Below are 23,707 nucleotides of genomic sequence, written 5' to 3'. Positions count from 1 at the left end.
TAAGTGGGGGATGTAGCTCATCTTTATAGAGCAGGAGGCAGTTTCTGATTGGGTGCTGGTTGTTTCGGGGTGTGTTGTCTCCACATGTCCGAGGACCAGTATCAGTACCCATCACTGATACCCTGAACGCTGTTCGACAGAGAAGACAAGCTGTATCCCCCCACCAGGTCCTCCCCGAAGCCTGCGAAGTAACTCCAATAGCAAGAGGCCACCTTTTCCGAGGATGCCCCTGCTGTGTTTTAGATGACTGGTTGCTTCCATTACTGTGCTGCATTTCTGTCTGTGATAGGAAAATCAAAGCCATGTGGTGTTTTTGTTTTTTTTTTAATTGTGTAGTACAAATTTCAGCATGGCCACCGAGGCTTGTTTCTCCTTTGGAGAAGCAATTAAGCCTGCAGAAAATAATTAAATACACGATGAAGTGAAGCCAGAATTGCTCAGTCGTGTCCGACTCTTTGCAACCCCATGGACTGTAGCCCGCCAGGCTCCTCTGTCCATGGAATTCTCCAGGCAAGAATACTGGAGTGGGTTGCCACTCCGTTCTCCAGGGGATCTTCCCAACTCAGAAATCGAACCCAGGTCTCACACATTGCAGGCGGATTGTTTACCATCTGAGCCACCAGGGAAGTCGTAAATACATGGTATCTTGCCATAATTAGAAATCCAAAACTGTCATTAGGCGCCCACCAAAACATTCAAAGAAAGCATCTGGGCAGTTACCAAGATAATTTACAATACAAGTGCTTTTTAACAGTTTCAGTCTTTTTTCTGCAGGACCATGCAGATTTGAGAAGCCATTTCTTCACAGTTGGGATGAAGCTAGAGACCGTGAACATGAGTCACATTTGCCCTGCATCCGTGACCAAGGTGAGCATCCCTCCCCTGCTCCTGACCTCCACCTCTGAAGTGGATCACATCGTAAGTCTTTCTATTCCAAGCCAACCCGAGGAAATAGCCTCGATGCCAAGTAAACACAGGAAAGAGGGCTTCCTTTGCAGCCTAGCCCTGTCTTAAGCTCCCTATTTGGTCACTTACATCATGGAATGAGCTTGATCAGGTGCTTCCTCTTGTAATGGGTGGCTGAACATCACTTGTCCTCTGATAGTGCAGAATGCAGACGCTTGTGTCTACAGTGACTCAAAGGAAGATGCCTATGCGAAACTGAGTTTATAGCAGTGAACTCAGCCACTGAACACGTGCCACCTTCTCTTATTAACCACATGACACTGAGCCTGCCATTTGTCTGTGCTCATGAAAAGAACTGCTGATAAGTTTGCATCCATAGTCTTTGTGCTAATAATTGGGCTCCTCCTGCTACACTGATTATAGCCCATGTGATCTATTTTGAAAATACTTGAAAATGGTGATAAGCAAAGTCCTATTTCCGGAGTGAGGGGGTGGAGAACACTTCACTTCCTTTCTCTCATCTACTTTCACTGATTAAAGGAAAAGTCATACATCTACAATTTGCAGATTTAAAATGAAAGTACCATTTCATGTAAAGACATTTTTATTAATGAACTGATAGTCTTTTAAGATTATAATTTCCCTTCCCCATCAAAGAAGTCTCAGTGAACTCACCTACCCTAACATCTAAAGTATGTGTTTCTACTTTAAATACACACACACACACATATACATACAGACACACACACACACACACACACACACACACACACACACACACACACACACACACACTATTTCTTGGAGGAAGAGATGTCAACCCACTCCAGTGTTCTTGCCCGAGAAATTCCATGGACAGAGGAGCCTGGTGGGCTGCAGTCCATGATGTCACGAAAGAGTCAAACTCGCCTGAGGGACTGAGCACATCCACTATTAATATCATTTTATAAATGGTGGCAGAATCCAATACACTTAGATTTTAGCCAGCATGCATTTTAGTTCCATTAGTATGACCAAAATGATCAACTTAAACTTTTTCATGACGGGACCACTTTAAGAATATATATTGAAAGTTATTGGCAGTTATTGCTGCGACCATTTGGGTGAAATATATTTACTTCATTTGAAAGCTGTGCCAGTCTTCCTTTGGAGCATGATTTGTTCATCTCAAGGAATTAACCCTGGGCGCTGTTGTCTTTTCTTTCAGGTTTTTAACAATCATTTTTTTCAAGTGACTATTGATGACCTCAGACCAGAGCCTAGTAAACTCTCGATGTTATGCCATGCAGACTCTTTGGGGATTTTACCAGTACAGTGGTGCCTTAAAAACGGAGTCAATCTCACCCCTCCCAAAGGTTTGTGTTTTGTGAAAGTTGATAGCGTTTGGGTGGTTCAGGAGGACTTGTATTGTCACCAAAGCGATGCCTTTGTTGATATGAAGATGTTTATGCCATAAACATTTTGGATGCAGTGGGCAAACAGTGTGTTTCTTGGTTAGCGTGCCATAGGGTCTGTTGCAGCTCCTTGGGGCTTCCCAGGTGGTGCTAGTGGTAAAGAAGCCACCTGTCAATGCAAGACACAGAAGAGATGCAGGTTTGTTACCTGGGTCGGGAAGATGCCCTGGAGAAGTACATGGCAACCCACTCCAGTACTCTTGCCTGGAGAATCCCATGGACAGAGGAGCCTGGAGGGCTACAATCTCGGGCCACACAGTTGGACCCGGCTGAAGTGACTTAGCGCGCACACACACACACACACACACACACACACACACACACACCCCTCCATTCCCTGGGGAGGCATGTGATCCTGGGCTCCTCTGTGAAACATTGCACACACACACACACACACACACACACACACACCTGGGCTCCTCTGTGAAACATTGCACGCACACACACACACACACACCTCCATACACACACACACACACACACACACACACACACACACCCCTCCATTCCCTGGGGAGGCATGTGATCCTGGGCTCCTCTGTGAAACATTGCTACCCTTCTGTTATTGTTTGATTGGCACCTGTGTTTCTGCTATGTGTTGAGAGAGGGTACAGAATTGCCAAGTGATTGGGATTAAAAACTTCAACGTGTCTGAGCTGTGGCTTTAAAAAGGCAGCAACCTGCTAACGAGACGTTTCTTTAAAACTGTATTCCCAATAAGTTGACTTTTCCCCAGAGCCCAGTTGCTCTCAGATTTTCAGCGCTTTGTTTCCATAAGACATGACGGTAATTAAGTTGAGAACCAGGTTGCATTCAAGTCCTCTTACATTGAGATCCATAAACCATAGTATCGGTGAGTACGTGCTGTACTTTACAGATGTGATTTCTTGTCCTTGTAGTTCTAAGGTTTATCCAGGGAAGATGCAGAGAGATGAAAGGTGAGAAGATGGATAGGAAAAGAAAGGGAATGAAGGAAGAGAAAAAAACAAGAATAGAAAACTAAAGTTCCAGGGAGATTTTGACAGATAATCCCAAATAAAACAGGGCTTTTGTGCTCATCTCTTCAGATCTCCGGAGATTGGGTTCTGTGTGCATCAGTTGTGTCCCACCTCACTTACTGTGGAATGACTATACTCTGCTGGGCTTTTATCCTAACTCATCCTGCAGTGTCCGCCCCACGGAAGAGATGCTTTTGAATTATTTCCATCTCAGCCCTTGCTTCTTCTCATTAAAGTTTTGCAGTAATGGAATTCAGCCTGATTATAATGTTTCTCCCAAACACTGCTTCCCCTGTTTCCAGTGCCAAATTCATTGAGTCCTCAAAATGAGGATTTCCCCACAGGGAAGCTTAGTTCCAGGAGTTTATGTAACCTGCCCAGGACCCCATGCTTAGTAACAGGACAGGCGGTCAGGCTCCAGATTCTTTGCTCAGTTATGGGTGGTGAATATTAGGATCACGTGGCCTCCGTTTTTGTGCCCATTTTGGTGCCTGTGGGTGACTCTACAAATCAGTGTGCTTCAGTTTTCAAGACTGGTAAATGGGGGCACCCCTGGTCCTCCACAGATATTCTATAGCAGGGGTCCCTGACCACCGGGATCTGATGCCTGATGATCTGAGGTGGAGCTAATGTAATAATAATAGAAATAAAATGCACAATTAATGTAATTCACTTGAATCATCCAGAAACCATTCCCCCAACTCCTGGTTCATGGAAAAATTGTCTTCCGTGAAACCAGTCCCTGGGGCCAAAAAGGTTGGGGACCTCTGCTGTATAGAATCAAAGATGTGATACAAATCCCAGTGTTTTTATAATTCTTTCCGAGACAGTACAAATTCTATGTTGTGTGTGTGCATGCTAGTTGCTTCAGTTGCTAAGTTGCTTCAGTTGTGTCTGACTCTGTGCTACCCTATGGACTGTAGCCCACCAGGGTCCTCTCTCCATGGGGATTTTCTAGGCAAGAATGCAGGAGTGGGTTGCCATGCCCTCCTCCAGGGGGTCTTCCTGACTCAGGGATTGAACCTGCCTCTCTTATGTCTTCTGCATTGGCAGGCGGGTTCTTTACCACTAGCACCACCTGGGAAGCCCAAGTTTTCTGTTATGAACCATCTACTGGTTCAGGCAAGAGAAGTCTCTTCCTTCTGTGAAGTGTCAGCGGCTGGCCAGTTGTAGAGTTGGAAAGCCCTCTGGCCATCTTTATTTCTTCCCAACTTCTAATCAAAGTGTGTGTGCAGATGAGTTTCTTGTCATTGAAGAAAAATGTCATAGATGTCTAAAATGTTTCTTGTTTGGACTTGGAAAATTTCTAGTTTGTTCCTAGAAAAATAGGATCATTTAAGAATTTTAAAAAATGAGTTGAGTATTTCCTCACATAGTTAAAAAAACATAAGAAAAACATTTATATCTGCATTTTGGATGTTTGATTGATGGATGGTAGAGGTTTAACATTTACCAGGGTCTTAAGAATTTTTAAATATGTTTCCAAAAAGAGATTATTCACATAGCTTGGAGCTTTACTAGTAAAATAAATGTGCCTATTTTGATAATTGCATTTTATGATATTAAGAAAATTGTTTTATATTAATATAGTTGAACTCTTAAATGTGCAGTGAAATGATGGTACAAATTTTTTTATAATATTAAATATTTTTATATCTTAAGCTTTTTATACCTACCCTTCAGCCATAATTATCGCTTCTCTGTCACCTAAGTATTTGTGATATTTGGTAAAATGAAATTGTCTACATGTAGTCTTCCAGACGGCTCCTTCCACTGTTGAAATTGAAGCATATCTTTTCCAGGAGGAATGTTTCTCTATTGGTATTATGTATCATTTGTAAAATACTGAGTAATGATGATGAGTATCTTCCAATAAGAAAATCTCAGTGATAATTATTTTTTAAACCCTTAAAGCAAGAAGTGATCCATCAGTAATCTTCAGGTGTTGTCTTTTGGCTGTAGGACCGTTGTCTTGAAATGTTAGAGCTTTTACATATAGAGCTTTTATATAATCCAGTAAGAAGAAAAGCAAAAACTTATATAGGTTTATAAATACGAGTAGATACTTCATGATAATAGAATCATCCCTTTTATGTGAACTCATCATAAGAAGAGAACTGCCCAGTAAAGTCATACTGAGATGGCATGGATTTCTCAGATGAAGTGAATATCCAAAAGAGAAAGAAAGAAGCAGGTCTGTTTTGATGGAGTGTGGAGGGATAGGTTCTCTCAGACTTGCTGGCAGGAATACAGGTAGGTGCCAACTGTATGCTAGGTAGTTTGGGAAGTTTTAAAAAATTACAGATGCATTTAGCTGTTGACTTACCATTTCCACTTCTGGGAATTTCTCCTAAACTTATAATGTACCGATAATATGCATAAAAGTTTGGTTATTTTTGCAGCATGATATGTAATAGCAAAAGACTTGGGAAAACCCAAGTGTCTATCTGTATGGGATTGGTTAACTCAATTTTAGATGTTTATATAATGAAAACTGCAGTTGTTGAAAAGAATGAGGAAAATCTCTCCGTATTGACATGAGATGCTCTACAGGATATGCTGTGAGTGGACCGATCGATGGATTATAGTACCATGCCTTTTTTGCTAGAAAAGAGGTTAGTAAGGATATATATTTTAATATTTCTTTATGTATTGCTGCGTTGGGTCTTAGTTGCAGTGAGCAGGTTTTCCTCTGGTTGCATAGCATGGGTCTAGTTGCTCTGTGGCATGTGAGATCATAGTTGAGCCCACATTCGCCTGCATTAGAAGGCGGATTCTTAACCACTGGATCACCAGGGAAGTCCCAGGATGTGTATTTATGTTTGCACATATTCTTGTAAAGAGAGTCTGTAAGATTATGTAAGAAATTAATGAAAATGATGACTTGTATTTGGGAGCGTAGGGTATGGAGGTGGCGACCAGGGCAGATAGGAACCAGATTTTTAACAGAATTGTTTTTAAGTCTTTTTATTTTTATTTTCTCTTTGCTCTAAGTGAATGTATTATTTATTCAAAAATGATCATATATTGTTATAAAAGGGTTTTTATAACTGAAAGTGGTATTAGAGATTATCTCATCACCTCCAATCATTGTATATGTGGAGAAATTGAAGTTGAGTTGTGTTAAATGGTTTTTTAAGTGTTTTTTAAGTCTCAGGGCTGAACTTGGCGTAAAACCCCCTTCCTGAGACCCCCAGTTGAGTGTGTTTTTGGTGTGACCACCCTTCGTTGCTGTCCTCCCCGGGCTGGGTCAGCCCGCCCTTCTCAATGCCTCCCGGTGTCGGTGGCCTTGGTGGGGCGGAGTCGTGTCCGCGCACCGGGACTCGCCCGTGACTGGATGCTCTGTGTCAGAGCATTTGGAGACTTTCAGCTCTAGGGAATAAAGTTTCAAGTGTTTGCAGTTAAAACAAAGATACAGCTTTAATTATTGAGCTCCCTTACCACTTGGGGCTTCCATGGACAGAGGAGCCTGGCAGGCTACAGTCCATGGGGTCGCAAAGAGGTCGGACACGACTGAGTGACTAACATTTAATACCACTTGGGGACACTATATTGACTATGTATTTACATGTGTCATATATGTAGTAAAGTATTTTTATTCTTGTAATTAAAATGAATTAAAATTGAGAGATGCTGGTGGTCTTGATAGTGGTTTCTTGAGATAACTTGTTACGTGCCTTATATATAAGCACCCGGTCTGGCAATCATGCTGTTGGATGCTACCCAGCACCCTTATTTGCTCTAATAATGTATGGAAGTTTGTTGTCTTTAACTTGAATTCTGCGAGTGTCTAGGATTTATTATTTTTGTTGTCATTGTTTAGTTGCTCTTTTGCAACCCTGTGGACTGTAGCCCGCCAGGCTCCTCTGTCCATGGGATTTCTCAGGCAAGAATAGTGGAGAGGGTTGCCGTTTCCTTCTCCAGGGGATCTTCCTGACCCAGGGACCGAACTCCCATCTCCTGCATTGGCAGGCGGATTCTCTACCGCTGATTCTTTACCATGGAAGCCCAAGATTTATAATACATGTTGAAAACGAGTTCATATGTTTTCTTGTAGGTATGTTTTCCATGAAAGCATTACATTGTTTAGATTTCTGTTAGAACTGTAAACACTGCATTGAATTATAACAGGTCTGAATCCCAAAAGAGAGTAATGCACTCATTTCCTAGTTTGAAACAGCTGATGAAACAAGACACCTGGTGATACAGGAGATGTGCAGACAACATACGTCCCTATTCACATTATTTTGACTCCATTCCTATTTAAAAAAATCTGCCGCCAGATTCCAGATATAAATAGTCTAAGCTAGAATGGATCGAAATTTTTTAGTGTTGTCTCCATTTGAGCAGGTGCTTCTTTAGTAAGCAAAGGACAGAATCTTGGCGATTTTACTCCATTCATTGCAACCCAACAAACAGCGATTCAGTGTTACAGCCACTTGGAAAGGGGATCAAACAAATAAATAAATCAAGAAGGCAAATATGCATATAGGTTATCAACCGTGACTTGCTGTGTTTAAATCATTTCATTAACCTCCTTGGTGTGTAACATCCAAGGTTAGGCACAGAATCACACCCCCCAGGGGATCTTTGCAGAGCATGTGAAGCCTGTACATTTCTGCTGTAAAATGTGCAAGCAAAAGCTAAAGTAAATCAATTATCTTTGCACTTCATCTCTCCTATTTGGCCATCTTAGTAGACACAGGACACAGTTTAAGAAGTAAAGGTATTTTTCAATGATTATCAAGACACATGGTGATGAACCCTAATTGGTATTCTCTTTTCCAGACATTGACTGTCATCTCCTATTTCAGACATTCCAATGGGGGCAGAAAATAATAAACAGACTCATGGACCTCCCACCTTGATTGAAAAGAGGGCTACCACTTTGCCATATTTGATTCCGCTTTTTAAACAATGAAATAGAGCCCTGTAGATATTATTGAAGACCCAGTCGGCATTGACTCTTCTGTTTCACGCCCCTGTGATCTGTCAGTGTGATCTGTCAGTGAATCCACTCCATATTCTCAAGGTCTGACTAGGTGCCATTGTGACCGTGCTCATCCCGGTTGCCACCAGGTCTCCCCACTCTTTGGGTGGATTTTTAACATCTGAAAACATTCCTGATTGTTGCAAGCTAAGCATCCCTCTTGCTCACTTCTCCCTGAATTTACTTTGTTCTTCAAGATTCTTAAGCTAGTTTTGCCTTTGACAGTTGACATTTATACGATATCAGACTCCATCCTGGGGACGTATCTACATCTCCTAACATTGTTTATGAATCATAATAACACTTTGAGCCTGACTGCCGACTTAGAGTGTGCGTGTCACACTGTGACCTTCCATGCATTAAATACTTCTCAACATTTATTCTAAAAGATAAGGACTTTGGATAAGGCTGGTGTTTATACTAACTGGACTTACTTGTTTCCCTCCCCCATCTTTCTTTGTTTTTCTTTTTCTGTGCTATTCTATGAATGTAAAAACAGATTAATTCAATTGGAAATGAATGTGTAAATTTTCAAGATTGGCAGCTTGAAAGGTCGTGAAAATGAATGTCAACTAAAAATATGGAGGGCGGTGGTGGATTTCAAAGGCAGGGATTGCTCTTTTTTAAAAAAACACAGTATAGGAGCTTTTACTCCTGTGGTCCTTTCTTAAAATTTTTTTGAGAGAGAGAGAGAAATCTTTTTTTAAAGCCTTACCCTCCCCCCATCCCAAGTCCCTGGCAAGGGACAGAAGACCGCCACGATTGCCTCAGGGTTGTCCCCATTCACTTCCTGGTGGTGGTGAGAGGGGTAACTTTCTCTTGTAATTGGATACAGTCCGGCTTCTGTTAGTAAGGGAGAAGTGGAAGGCTGACATGTTGTGTTACTGAATTGATTATCTTTGATTATCTTTTAAAATAGAGCAAAGATGCTATGCCTTCAACATGTTTTTGTTATTGAAATAATTCATGAACATGAGTGAAACCTTAGAAAATGCAAAGAGGTAAAAGAAAAAGTATCCAGAAGTCCTACCACTCAGATAATGATTGTGATATTTCCTAGTAAGTTTTTCTTACATTTCCCCTAGTCCTTTTCTTTGCATATTTTAATGTCAGTTTGATAACTCTGTATATGGTTAAGCAGTCTTTTCATCTAAACTCACAATAATCATTTTTTCTATTTTTGGATATAAAAATCTTTTTTTTATCCTCAGAATTATCACTAATAATGCCATTGTATCTTCTTGTATCACATTTTATGTTTAAAGGGGTTTGTTTTTATGGGCTACATTCCCAGAAATGAAGTTGTTGTGTCAACGTTCATGGACATTTTTACTGCTAAGTTCTATTTCAGAAGAATTGTCCACTTGCACAGCCAGTAGTAAATGTTTGCAAGTGGAGCTGTTTTATGTCAATTAATTTGTATCGTAAGGAAATGGGTCATCGACCTGTTTCCTTCTGAACCTGTAACAGTTGGAACTTCATACAGAATAAACACTAATTAAAGCTTAAATAACCCTAGTGATGGAGGTTCAACAGTCTCTGATGGCAGCTCATTGCAAAATTTAATAGCCCAGGGGGTTTTGATTTCCTTTTATTTTCTTTTCCTCTCTGCTATTTTCCTCCCTCCTGGGTTTAAAACATGCTTTCCTGGCTACGGTTAAGCCTTAGTACTTCTTGTTCTGTCTTTGTTGATTAATGAGTATAATTGACCCCTGTTGTCTCTATTATACAAGCCGCAGCAGTTTGTTTTTTAATGTAGCAGTTATTTTCTGAGCTGTCACAAAAATGCTTTACAAAGCGAGCTCATTATCAGTCCAAAGGAGAAGAATTTCAAGTGAGACAGTGAATGAAGGTCTCTTAAGAGGAAGAGGAGGAGGAGGAGAAGTTGAAGTTGTTCAAATGTTCAAAGAAAGGAGAGAGTTCTGGGGGCAGGAAAGCGGCTTATTGCTCGGGTACCCAGCAAAACTTGGATATATCCTGAAATTAGTAGAATAAAAATCACTCCCTGTAGAGTCTTGGCAACTGGATATAGAAGGACTGAATGCAGGTCTAAGAAACCGTGATTCCAGCGTTTATGGGGAAGATTGAAATCCATTAGAAGTTGGTGGTTATGAATGTGATAGATCACCCAGCTAAAAGTCTATCTATATGAGGAATAGAGGTGATCTGATAAGTTGGAAAGTTTTATCTGAACAAGATACTAACCAAACCGAATACCTAAATTTGGTGTTATTTCAGAAAATGTTTTGCTGTTCATTTATAATAGTTCCCCCCCCCCCCCATTTCTCCCTTCTCACTTTACCCCATGATCTTGATGAAATTTTCTTTTGCTCACAAACTAACCCAGAATGCAGCAGAGGTCCAGGGAAGAGAAATGGAACAGAAGGAGATCTTGACTTTAACACAGCCAGTCTGCCCTGGCCCTAAACAAACAGGGCGCTTCTGTTGCAGGACTCAGTTTGTCCCCAGCTGTTCGGTTGAGAGCTCTTCTAGGGAATGTCTTGCTATGTAACCTCTCTTCAACCCATTGCACGTTTCTCTAGGAGAAGGGATGGGAATTCACCACAGAGGGAAGGGAGAGTATCCTACTTGGCAGTAGTAAGTGGCATTAGTGGCTCTGAGGCAGGTAATGCTACAGCTAGCGGAGACTTGGGGCTCCTCTGCAGACTTAGTAAAGGATCCACCTGCAATGCAGAAGGTGTGGGTTCAATCCCTGGGTTCAGAAGATCCCCTGGAGAAAGAAATGGCAACCCACTCCAGCCTTCTTGGGAAAATCCAGTGGGTGGGGGTGACTGGCAGGCTACAGTCTATGGGGTTGCAAGAGTTGGATTCGACTTAATGATGAAACCACCACCAAAGGAGACTTTGATGATCATTTCTTCATTTTGTGGATTAGAAGATAGGGACGGTCAGGTACAGAAGACTTAATTTACTCTGACCTTGGTTCATTCCAGTCCTGTTAGAACTGGGTTTTAATCTGCTTCTCCTTCCTGGTTCAGTACTTTTCGTTCAGCGTTCAACGAGGGAATGTCTCACCAGCTTTCAGTGACTTCTCACCGGCTTTTAGGTGTCTTTTAGTAAATTTTTCCATTCTTACATATTCATGCAAGGATTTGATCCAGAACAATCCCAGAGAAAGTACTTGAAGTGGAAGATTACCTTGATTGTAAAGAAACTCGCAATACCTCACTTAAGACACATTTTGTTTTGTTTATGAATAGTCAGAAGGAAGTTGGTTTGGTTGCTTCCAGAAACCAGAACCCTCTGGCTGGAGGGGCAGCTCTGGGGGGAGGGTGTGTGGAAGAACGTGCAGAACATCTTCATAGCTAGCCGCAGAGTACCCAGCATCTTAGGGCTCTGAGATGTCTCGTCTTCTTGCTTGAGGAACTATCACTCGTTACGGGGATGTCTCAGGAACAAGGTGGGCGGGCAGAGGCTCTGCCACTGATGGTGGGGAGGGAGGGTCAAGGCTCAGTCCCCGGATCAGGAAGATGGCTGCCTTCTTGGTTAATCCTCACCCTCATCTTTAAACCAATTGAGTACCTGGAGCTTACTTAATGAAAAGTATACTATTTTGTACACATGTAAGTTGGAAGCAAACAGTATCTTGAGTTTCTTCAGTCTGGGAATTTCTGTAGTCTCTGCAGCTGTGGGATTTAGTAACAGAGTTCCCCACGTTAAGTGAATTTGCAGGTGCAGAATTTATGATGATGATACAGGGCAAAGAAGTCAGGGGACTTGGGTTAAGAATATACTTAAGAAATCCCTTCCAGATTGATTTTATGTATACTTGGACCAGTGAAGAGAGAACCGAAAATGATGGTTATAGGGATATTTGCACACTTCCAGTTAATCCTGATTGGTGCTGTATTTTTTTTTCCAGTTGTCTTCCTGTGTTTATAGGAGTGCAGATGACAGTGACATTAAGAGATATTTTCCTACCTAGGTTCAGTCATATACTCAACATTTCTTGTTTTATGTTTTAAACTTCTCATATCTCTTGTCCTGGTGGTCATGATGGATCTATATATATATTGTATAATTATGTAGCTCTCCCCACCCCCAGATGAAATGAATAAAGGAACACATTAAATGTAATACATATGAATAGCTGGTTCTCAAACTCCCCAGCATCTCAGATGTGCCCGCAAAACTCCCCCCAGAAAGGCCCACCTTCTCGCGTCCTCGTTTTCCTTCCTTTTTCATCAGTTTGAAGGCAAGGTTTATTCCTCCCCCTTTCCATGTCTGTGGAGGCTTTCTTGCTACAATATCAACTTACTCTTGCTATTTGTCTTACCTTCTGCTGCTCTTTAAAGGTTACTCCTCTCTAGTGGTGTTTTCTAATAAAATCTCATGGTTTCCATGAAGATGTCGAGTTGTAAGCTCACGGGAACTCAGAGTTGATGCGAAGGCACGTTCATGTCTTTGTGCACAGTGCCGTGTGCACATGTGTTTTGTGTGATACTCTGATCTGCTCTCCCCAAGGCAGATCTACCTCTCGACCTGTGATGATGTGGGCAAATGCCCTCCTTCACCTGGTTCAGGCCCTGAATTACGGTAATGATGGTGCACCTTACCTGTATTTAGTTAATACTTTGCACTTTCTACAGTGTTTCATTCGGCCCTCATAAACTACGACATGTTGTCACACTGGAGAAAGGGCCTCACATTTTGAGCGGGGCTGAGGTTGCCCGTCTTCCTACCTTGACCCTGACGCCCTGCAACGCTTTTCTTTGGTCTGGGACGTGGCTCAGTTGACGGGTTGGATCTGTGTTTGTCACACAGGTTACTCTGGCCAGGACTTCGACTGGGCGGACTATCACAAGCAGCATGGGACAGAGGAGGCACCTCCCTTCTGCTTCAGAAACGTAAGACGCCTGCTTCTTGCTGCTCGTTTTCTCGTGTGTGTTCCCCACCTCGAGGTGCACGTGCTGTGTAAGTTGCTTCCTGTTTACTGACCGTGGTGGGCTCGGGGTGCCACCCTGCACCAGGAGCCTAAACTTCATGTTGGTCCTGACAAGTCCTTTCTGCTCTTGCATCGGTTGGGGCGATGATGGCAGACTGGAGACGAAACATGCCGTAAGTTTCTCTCTCCCCGGTGGAAGGTCCAGGTTATTTCCGATCAGCAGGTGGTTCTTCTCCTTGTGCTGAGCCTTGGGCTAGGCTTGTACTTGGCTTGGTCATCTGAATCTAGGGAGCAGACAGGAAAGGGAGAGGCGGGAGAGGAGAACCTTGGTTCTAGACGCTGAGTTTGATACTGACGCACATTACATATTACTTCCGTCACCTTCCACTGTTGAGAACCAGTCACTCGGTGGCATGATGCCATGAGTAGGAAGTATGCCCTGGTCGGGTGACTGCCCCCGCACCTCGAGCCTGGACGCTGGCAGGAGGAGGACAGGTTTTGGTGGACAGCCGGCCAGCAGGGCCCCTGTTAACTGTGGACCTGGGCCACGTAGGGCTTCCCTGGTGGCTCAGCGGTAAAGCGTCTGCTTGCCAACACAGGAGATGTGTCTTCAATCCCTAAGTTGGGGTGATCCCCTGGAGGAGGAACTGGCAACCCATTCCAGTATTCCTGCCTGGGAAATCCCGTGGACAGAGGAGCCTGGCAGACTACAGTCCATGGGGTTGCGAAGGAGTCAGCCACAACTGAGCACCTAACCACCGACAGCAGAGTGTGGCCTGTGGGATCTTAGTTCCCAGCCCAGGAATCAACCCTGTGCCCCCTGCTTTGAGAGTGTGGAGTCTTAACCACTGGACTGCCAGGGAAGTCCATGGAGTATAATATTGATAAGTTCATGGAATGGGAGACTCTCTGCTCCTGAGAAATAATGTTAAATTATGTTCCTAAATTTTTTTATTAGATTAAAGTAATAAGATACTAAATCCAACACTTTTCTGCTGTGCTTAACTTTAAGCTACCTATTCAAATAGAGCTTTTTGGCACAGTGACACATGAAATAACTGTGTGTGTGTTCCAACGTATGTATTTGCTTAGTTATAGGAGTTTGTTGTACAAAATAGTTTATAAACTATTCATTGAAACATAGGAACCGAAAAGGGATGTGAATCATCTCCAACTTGAGAATGAGGCACAAAGGTATAGCCTTGTATGTTGAACATGGGTTTAGTTTTGAAAGTTCATTTGTTATGCTGAGAATGAAGACTTGGCCCTCCCGCCGGGGACTGTGCCTGCTGCGGAGGGTCGCGCTCCCACACCGAAGCCGAGTCTTCCAGCACGTGCTCCTAGAGCTGCTGATTCATCGCTGCCTCAGGATAATTTATCCTCCAGGGACTCGGTTGGCAGCCCTTTCTGTTGGGAAGAGCTGGCTTAATAGAGAGAAGCTCAATACTGAGCGTAAATCAGAATCAGATTTGGGGAAATTAAGTAGGTTGATGACGAGGTCAGCTTGTGCTCATAAATACAGAAACACATCTGTGGCAGGGCTGGAAATCAGGCTCCGTACGTGATCCGGTGAACTCCTACTGGGTGACGTTGCCTTTCACGGCGCTGACAGAGCTGTACGGTGGGTGTGTGGCTGTGTGGTGGGGGGTATGGAGACAGCTGCATGTGTGTCTGTGTGTGTCTGTGTGTATGTTGGGGGGCATGGAGACAGCTGTGCAACCAGCCAGCAGAGGACAGCAGCTGGTCAGCTCTGAAGGCATGTTAAGTCCATTGGAGTCTAACTGGACTCTGTGCTGTGTTGTTATCACTAGCATGGAATCTACTGGCCTCACTGCCTTTCATTTAATTGTGGAAACTCTTCATCACATCCTCAGACCCCTCTGAGGCCGTGCTTTCCTCCAGATGGGAGATCGTCCTTCCCCAACTCTAGCCGTGGAAAGAAAACCTTCACATCCCCATCTCATTCTGGATTCGGCAAGTTATTTCTTCCAGGACAGTGTGCTTCCCTCAAGGCATCTTTTTATATGCCCTCTGCTAGCCGTTGTTCAAATGGATCTTTATGGGGAGCTAGAAGCCAATGTCCCCAGGTGGCCTCTGAGCTTTCAGGATTCAACGTACCAAGATGAGATCTGTATTAATGAAACACTGGCATTTTAATTAGGAATGCACTTGTTATCAAGATGCCCCCCCCAATTTTGTATCTGGTTGTCTGTTTATTTAATCGACAGCTTGGGTATCTGCCTGGTGGCACATGCGTTGCATTATTGGGACCTTGCTGGATGATGTTAGCAGGCTACAAGTGCTCTTGAATGGCATGCTTATTGTGAATTCATTTTTTTAATCACACATCTTGTGTGTACTAGAGGAGGGGTAATGCGGAAGTGGGTGCATGGAAGATGTTGCCCTCGGGATGCTTAAAAATCCGAGGTGGTTCTGAGATGGATTGACATAGCCAAATACTAAGTAGAATAAACTCACAGGTAACAGTTTTGCTATTCGTCCTTTATAAATTACCCCCCTGCAGTGAGCTAAAGTGGAAGTAGGTTATACGGTTGTAGCTTTCCCTTATTAAGTAGGATAAAATGCATTTTAACTTACATAGAGACTTTTCAGGCAGCCTATCAGGTCATGTCATCAATAAGAAACTCAATACCTAATAGTCATGAACCTGGCAGGATAACTTGCAGAAAAACAGCCAACCTAGACTTTCTTTGATTTTTATTTCTGAAGAAACATAAAGGAAAGGAGCAAATTGGTTTCTTAACACACACATTGGATAATTTAGTTCTGGTAACATAAAGATTTAATTGCATTTTCAACTTAACGTCCATTGAAAAAAAACATGGAAATATGAATTACCTTGGTTTCCTTCTACAAGTCACATAAAGATGGAACCTCTCTTACTTACAGGAACCTGTTTATCTCAGTTTATGTATTTCAAATTAGATATGTTTATATAGTATTGTACCTTCAGATAAAAAACTTGTAAGTAGTGGGTAATTTGGGGAAGATTTCAGATTTATTTTGAAATATTAGGAGGGAGTGTTGCTTCTAGTATTGGTTGAGTAAGCTCATACTGACTTGATTCCCCTGAAGAGAGCAACCATAAATTCTGGACGGAATACCCAAACAGGCATCTGAGAAGCGTGGAGAATGAACATAAGCAGGCAGATTCTGGAGGGAAACAGGTGCCTGGAAGAAAGGTGCACGGGAGTGGTCATCCCATTTTTTTTTTTTAACAGACTTTCGCATTCACCTTATGGCCCTGCAATCCTTCTTTCCCTAGAAAAATGAGAACTTAGTGTTAGGGGCTGAATTTTGTCCCCCCAGAGTTCATGTGTTACAGTCCTAATTCTCAGCAGCTCGAAATGTTGACTGCTTGGAGTTAGAGTGTTTAGGGGAGTAACTAGGTAAAGTGGGGTCCTGTGGATGGGCCTGTATCCACCATGACGTGTGTCCCCATAAGAAAAGGAGATCAGGACACAGACCCCATACATGGCAGAGAGGCCGTGTGAAGACATGGCGGAGATGGCCGTCTTCAAGCCAAGAGAGAGGCCTCGGAAGAACGTCACCTTGCTGACGACTTAATCTTGGATTTCTAGCTTCTAGAACCACGAGTCAACATTTCTGTTTGAGTTTGCCAGCCTGTGGTATTTGCTCTGGCAGCCTGAGCATATTAGTGAACTTACGTTCACACAAAAGCTTGTCCTTGAGTGTCCACTGTGGCTTTGTTCACAACTGGCAAAGCCTGGAAACCGCTCAGCTGCCCTCCAGCTGATAGATGGAGAGACAAACTGTGGCCCTTCTGTGGATACCAGTCAGCATGAAGTAGAATGAGGTGCCAATCCTGTGGCAGCATGACTGGCTCTCAGATAACACTTTGCTTAGTGAAAAAGGCCAGACTCGAAAGGCCCCCTAGAATAATAGTCTACTTAAATCACGTTAGAGGAAGAGTGGAATTACAGTAACAGAAGATCGATCCAGTGGTCCAGGAGTTGGGGGTCCTGGAGGGATTGATCACCAGTCTTAGTGCCAGGCCTCTTTGCAGGTGACGGCCGTGTTCTGTGTCTTGACTGTGATTATGGCTGCATGATTGCATGCATTCATCTGACAGTCCTGCCTTCCTAGGACATCGCACTGAAAAGAATGAATTTCCCTCTGTGTATATTTTTAAAAGTGAATTTCAAAAGTAAATAAAAATAAGCAAAAGGATCAAAGGGAAAATAAGGACCGTTTCAGATAAAAGGAAACTGAGAAGTCAGCACCAGCAGACCTGCCGTTAAAACAACAAAACAAACACACTGGAGGACAGACATCAGGCTGCAGGAGGTGGTGCCAGGTGGAGATTGCGGTCTCCTTTCACCCTGAAATGTACCCGGTGTGGTGTGAGTGAGGAGCACAGGGAAGAGGAGAAGTGATTGGTGTCACAGTAATGCTGGGGTCGGAAGGATGCACACAGAACTGGGAAATGAGAATGGACTCATCCTCTCACTCATTCGGGTATTATTGGGCACCTGCTGTGTGCCAAGCAGAGTTCTCTTTTCTGGGACACGAATGAAGAATGTGTGGTCCTTTTCTCATAGGTGATGGGGAAATAAGCGTGTGAACTTGCCTATCTTAGTACGATCTATGCACTTGTATGCGTGTGCACATGTGTGTGTGTGTGCATGGGTGCATGTGTGTTCATTTCTGCTGTGCCAGCTAGCTCCGCTGTCTCTGAGCGTTTTCTCATTGTGGCATCTGCTGGCTCAGTGTCCGTTCTCTTTCTCTTCCAGACATCGTTCAGTCGGGGGTTCACAAAGAACATGAAGCTTGAAGCCGTGAACCCCAGGAACCCAGGAGAGCTCTGCGTGGCCTCTGTCATAGCTGTGAAGGGGAGGCTGATGTGGCTTCACCTGGAAGGTACTCACTGTTCCTGATCGTTCTGAATTCGGGGTCCACCGGGAATGGGCAGGGAGCCGACAACTTCAGCACCGCGGTACGCCCGCTTTGCTTTTCTCTTGTTTCAGCGGTCTTAAATTATTCAGCGTCCTTAAATAAGTGAAACTAATCAAATATAAATTCGTTCAGAGGCTCTCATCTTGACTAATGGTTTCATGAAATGAGATGCTGGTGCGAAATTATGTTTGGAACACAGTGGTCTTTTTACATCTCTGATTATACAAGCTAATGTCACAATTAAATTAATATGAGTCACAAAAACTGGTATTTGAGGTCTTGGTTGTTAACAGGATAAAATTATATATTTGCATTTTAATGTTAATCATACCCTTTACTTTGGTTTCTCTCACAGATGTTTAGTTTTTCCTTAAAATAGTAACTGGACTTGACTATCTCCCCAAATATATAATAAACAGAATGTAGACCTGTTTGTTTAGTGATGTTTAAACCAATGGTCCCCAGTCTTTTTGGCACAAGGGACCGGTTTCATGGAAGACCATTTTTCCATGGACTGGGGGAGTGATGGTTGCAGGATGATTCAAGTGCATTACATTTATTGTGCACTTTATTTCTATTACTATATTGGCTTTACTGCAGATCATCCCAGAGGTTGGGGGCCCCTGGTTTAAACTGTTCTTCATAGCTTCATTTTATTTCTAATCGTCCAGATAATTCACAGAACAATGCACTTCATAAGCAGAAGTTTGATTAGCTTGTGGACTTGAAAGACTATATTTTTCAGATGTTATATTTTCAGTGAGGAGGAATTAAAATGCATTTGATCGTTAAGGTTTTGTCATCTTCCTGTGATTTAAAATTCTTTGCGTCTTTTGTTTGTTTTTCAGTTTCATAGCTCTTGGTAGTTATTTCAGATGTATATGGGAAAAGAACAATGTGTTAGAGATGAGTCGTACAATCATGTTAGCTTTCCTAGTTTAGATTTTAAATTTTATGACCTGGTCAAGCACCATAGGCCTAGAAAGTTTGGAAGGTCATAGAATTGGTGCCAGTATCTTTATCTTCTTTCCTCATTAAACAAGTCTTAAAAAAGCGCTGTGTCCTTTGATAGGCCTACCATCTAATATATATGATAGTTCAAGAGATTGGAAGGGGCAGAGAACAGTGATTCTAGCTGAAAATCCTAGTTCCCAGAAAATAGTTTAAAACACAACCATGGTTTGGGATTTCAAAATCAATCTAAAATAAAAGGAAATTCTGAAAAAAAGTGGTTGCTTAATAGATGTACGCTTCTACCAGAATTTTGAGTAGAATGGCTTCTAGTTGGAATTAACCAAAATGTGGACACAGGTGTCATGGTGATATTTCTGCAGTTACTGAAGTAGGATGTAAACTTATTTTCATTATTGCCTGTAAAGTTGAATCAGCAGCTGTTGGAAAAACAAGATCCCTTCAGTGATTTTTGAATCCCTAGAGTTTGTTACCTAACACCATACTAAGTCTAATACTATGAGAGATTAGAGTCTTGTTTGTGCAATTAATTTGAAAAAAAAAAAGTGGTCAAGTTCAAAGTCCATGTTTCCTCATCATTATTTAGCACATTATGGTTAGGATTTTTTGGCAGTCATAATTTATTTAGCAGTTTGTACTTCCAGAGTGCTTTACATCTAACAGACAGCAGTTAAGAGTGTCCTGATTTTTATAGATGGAGAAACTAGCTGAGGCATTAAGATGTGCCTGTGGTTTGGTTTCATCCCTCTTAACATCTTTATTGCTTAATTCAACAGACCCTACAACTTCCCAATTCTTAAAAAGAATGATGAACAGCATCTAGTGTGTGTTTAACATTTTGACAGTCTTTCCTCATTATTGATCTTTTTCTTTGGATATCCACTTCTGGTTTCGTAGCAAAGAAATGTAAATCAGCTCATGGCAGCTCTTGTTCTTACTCTCCTGAGTGCTTTCATTGGGATTAATGAAAATTAGTGTTAGGAAGCAGGTCAGAAAATTGATTGTCCATTTTTCCAGACCTTATATATTACAAAAAAAAAAATCTGTTGAATATTGTTTACCTGGTGTTATTGGTCAAAATTACGCATTCGCCTCATCAATTCAAGTTAAAATTCATTCGGTCTCCTGATCTTTCTTGAATTTTGGGGGTTTTTTATTTTTTGGTTTTGTTTTGATTTTTTATCCCTTTCTGGATATTGACCTTTGAAAGTGACAGCAATATTAATGGCACTTTATTTCTCATTATCTCAGATTTTTCTCTGTATATTTTCTTTCCTCAGTCCTGGAGACAAAATATTAGGGGTTCACTCTTCTCACTTTAGGGCAGTTAAATTATTGTTATGATCATGGTGATTCTTATTATAGACAGTTTATGTGACGATTTATTATGGACTTCATACCAAATTATTATTTTTATGTATTAAATTGATATGAAATATTTTCAACATGTAGCTAATTGACTAAGTTTAGGTAATTAAAATGATCATTTTAATTCAGTGTTTGACTTCCCTTAAAGTCAGGTAATTCTTTAAGCGCCTCTAGGAGCTAATGTTGAAGAGGAACAGAAGAATCAAACGTATGAGACTAGTGTAATATTATTTGGGGATCATATTTGGGAAGAATGTCAAGTTTTCAAAAACTGCTAATGGTGAGCCAGGGCAGTTGGTGATGATGGGGCTTTGAGTTTGGGATAGGATGTTGTGACGCTTTCTCTTATGTTAATATCTACTCTCGGTTAGCATCTCTGTGATTATCAGCATTTATTCATGTTTGGGGCTTCCCTGGTGGCTCAGTGGTAAAGAACCCATCCACCAGTGCAGGAGACTCAGGTTCCTTGCCTGGGTCGGGAAGATCCCTTGTAGGAGAAAGTGGCAATCCACTCCAGTAGTCTTGCCTGCAAAATTCCATGGGCGGGCTGCAGTCCATGGGGTCGCAAAAGAGTGGGACACAACTTGGCGACTAAACAACAACAGCAATTCGTGTTCTATGCATTTACATTCGGTTATAATGTCTCTCGTGTCATAGCGCACACACTAGCTCACCAGCTGTTACATCTGCATCTCACAATCCAAGTCACGTGGTATATATGGGCCATCATTTTCTCATGGGACATGTAGGGTGTGGGTGTTCTCAGAGTGTGTTACTTTTCTGGAAGAAGGTTGACACCTTTGGATTGCCTAATTCTTGGTCTTTCTTATTCCCATTATTACACTGTTTTCCTCCCGTTTCAAAGAGGCGTGGTATTCCAGGTATTTTTGGTTGTCCGGTGAATGTTAGGTGTTTCAGCCTTTTAGCTTAGGTAGAAAATACATTTTATGTTACAAAAGTACCATGACCTGCAGGCTTCATTTCCACTGAGTTATTTAGCTGTTTCATTGTTGCCACTGCAGGAATTTTTGTGGAGAGCTTTAGAACATGAGCACAAAACCTGCTTTTGAAATTGGGAGCCCTGTTAGAAGTGAAAGAAAATTCTGGGTTAGCATTTTTGCACTTTGAACACGGGGAGGCAATGGTGGCCCACCCAGTGTTTGCCACCTGGGGGGTCTCCCTTCAGGTTTGTTAAAAAAAACATACAGAGAACAAAAAGACATAGAGATGACCCAGAGGTCATCAGGTCTGTGGAGAAGTACCAGATTGCTTAATTCGAACCATCAACTTAGGTTATTACAAGCATCTCACAATCTTTTCTTTTTGCTACCCTCTGAAACAAAATCTGGAGAGAATAAAACTTTTCCACAGTCCATACTAGCAAAACATACTGTATAAATTTCAGCCTCAGTCTGCTTTGTGTATCACTTTGGATGGGAGCTTTTTGAAAAGCTGTATCCTTTACCATGAACCTCACATCCTCACTGACCAGCGCTGAACACGCGGGGCTTGGCCCGGATGTGGTGCCTGATTCCACAGATGACGTCCAGTGCAAGCAAAACCTGTCTTTGCCAATTTCCACAGAGCACAATACTTGCATGAGAGTTCACACGCACTTTGCTTGCTAAAGTCTTGTAGAATGGATACAAGGAATAAATAAAAGTTGTGTCCCTGAGCGAGAAAGCGATTTAAGATATGAGCAACCCCTTAAGAACTGCTTTTTGCTAATCAAGTGTTGAGATAGTGAGATATTTTCTACTCATCAGCTGAAATTCAAAATCTCCTTGGTTGGTTTTTGCTGTGTGCCTGGCTCTTCTCTGGTAAACCGCCTTCCACATCATAATCCGCCAGCATCCTAGGCAAGTGCCTCTTCCCGGGGCTGCTCCGCACCCACCCCTTCTGACCCTGGGAGCAGGGTCTGGGAATCTGCATTTCAAATCACCCTCCCAGATGATTCTTCTGCATGGGGAGTTTGTTAGGGCCCCTTGGACCTCAAATGTGCCAAGAAACTCAGGCAAGGTTAACCTCTTCTGTCTAGGAGAAGAGGTGAAGAAAACTGCCCTTTAAACCCTTCTGTATTATGATCAAGTCAGGTGGTTGATAAGCATTTTGCAGAGACTTGCAAAAATGAGACAAGGGAAAGTGCAAATGTGAAAGTAATTATGTTTCCCACCAGGGTGGGTGGATTTTAAATCTTTAAAAAGGGTTATGGGCTGCTGGAGCCATTTTGGGGAGAGGCTGCTTTAGCAGATGGGTGGATGTGTGTCTATATGTGTGTGTGTATAGATATATGTATATATACATATATATATGGGTGTGTATATATATATATGTACGTATATAAGGGTGTGTATATATATGTATATGAGTGTGTATTTAAGTATATATATTGGTGTGTATGTATAGGTATGTGTGTATATATATCAGTTTAATTCAATCTCTCAGTCATGTCCGACTCTTTGTGATGCCATGGACTGGAGCATGCCAGGCTTCCCGAGGTCCATCACCAACTCCCGGAGCTTGCTCAAACTCAAGTCCATCATGTCAGTGATGCTATCCAACCACCTTATGCTCTGTCATCCCCTTTTCCTCCTTCCCTCAGTCTTTCCCAGCACCAGGGTCTTTCTCAGTGAGTCAGTTCTTCACATCAGGTGGCTATAGTATTGGCATTTCAGCTTCAGCATCAGGCCTTCCAGTGAATATTCAGGATTGATTTCCTTTAGGATTAACTAGTTTGATGTCCTTGCAGTCCAAGGGACTCTCAAGAGTCTTCTCCAACACCACATTCAAAGCATCAGTTCTTTGGCACTCAGCTTTCTTTATTGTCCAAATTTCACATCCATACAGGACTACTGGAAAAACCATAGCTTTGACTACATGGACCTTTGTTGGCAAAGTAATATCTCTGCTTTTTAATATGCTGTCTAGGTTGGTCATAGCTTTTCTTCCAAGGAGCAAGCGTCCTTTAATTTCATGGTTGTAGTCACCGTCTGCAGTGATTTTGGAGCCCAAGAAAATAAAATCTGTCACTGTTTCCATTGTTTCCCCATCTATTTGCCATGGGACCAGATGCCATGATCTTTGTTTTTTGAATGTTGAGTTTTAAGCCAGCTTTTTCACTCTCCTCTTTCACTTTCATCAAGAGGATCTTAAGTTCTTAATCACTTCCTGCCAT

At 42.3% G+C, this 23,707-nt stretch overlaps 1 protein-coding gene across 8 annotated transcripts in view; it reads left to right on the top strand.

The window, feature by feature from the left end:
* SFMBT2 (Scm like with four mbt domains 2) overlaps positions 1 to 23,707 on the top strand; it is a 178,319-nt gene that overhangs the window by 112,540 nt on the left and 42,072 nt on the right. For all 8 annotated transcript variants that reach the window (XM_065920954.1, XM_065920952.1, XM_065920957.1 and 5 more), the window contains 4 exons: positions 775 to 867; positions 2,114 to 2,261; positions 13,134 to 13,216; positions 18,030 to 18,156. In XM_065920954.1, coding sequence (XP_065777026.1) covers positions 775 to 867; positions 2,114 to 2,261; positions 13,134 to 13,216; positions 18,030 to 18,156 — 451 coding nt within the window. The remainder of the gene's footprint in view (positions 1 to 774; positions 868 to 2,113; positions 2,262 to 13,133; positions 13,217 to 18,029; positions 18,157 to 23,707) is intronic.

Source organism: Muntiacus reevesi, chromosome 2 (assembly GCF_963930625.1).
Source record: "Muntiacus reevesi chromosome 2, mMunRee1.1, whole genome shotgun sequence".
NCBI classification, from domain to species: domain Eukaryota; kingdom Metazoa; phylum Chordata; class Mammalia; order Artiodactyla; family Cervidae; genus Muntiacus; species Muntiacus reevesi.
The sequence above is the reverse complement of the archived record's forward strand: the minus strand, read 5'-3'. Positions and strand labels throughout refer to the sequence as shown.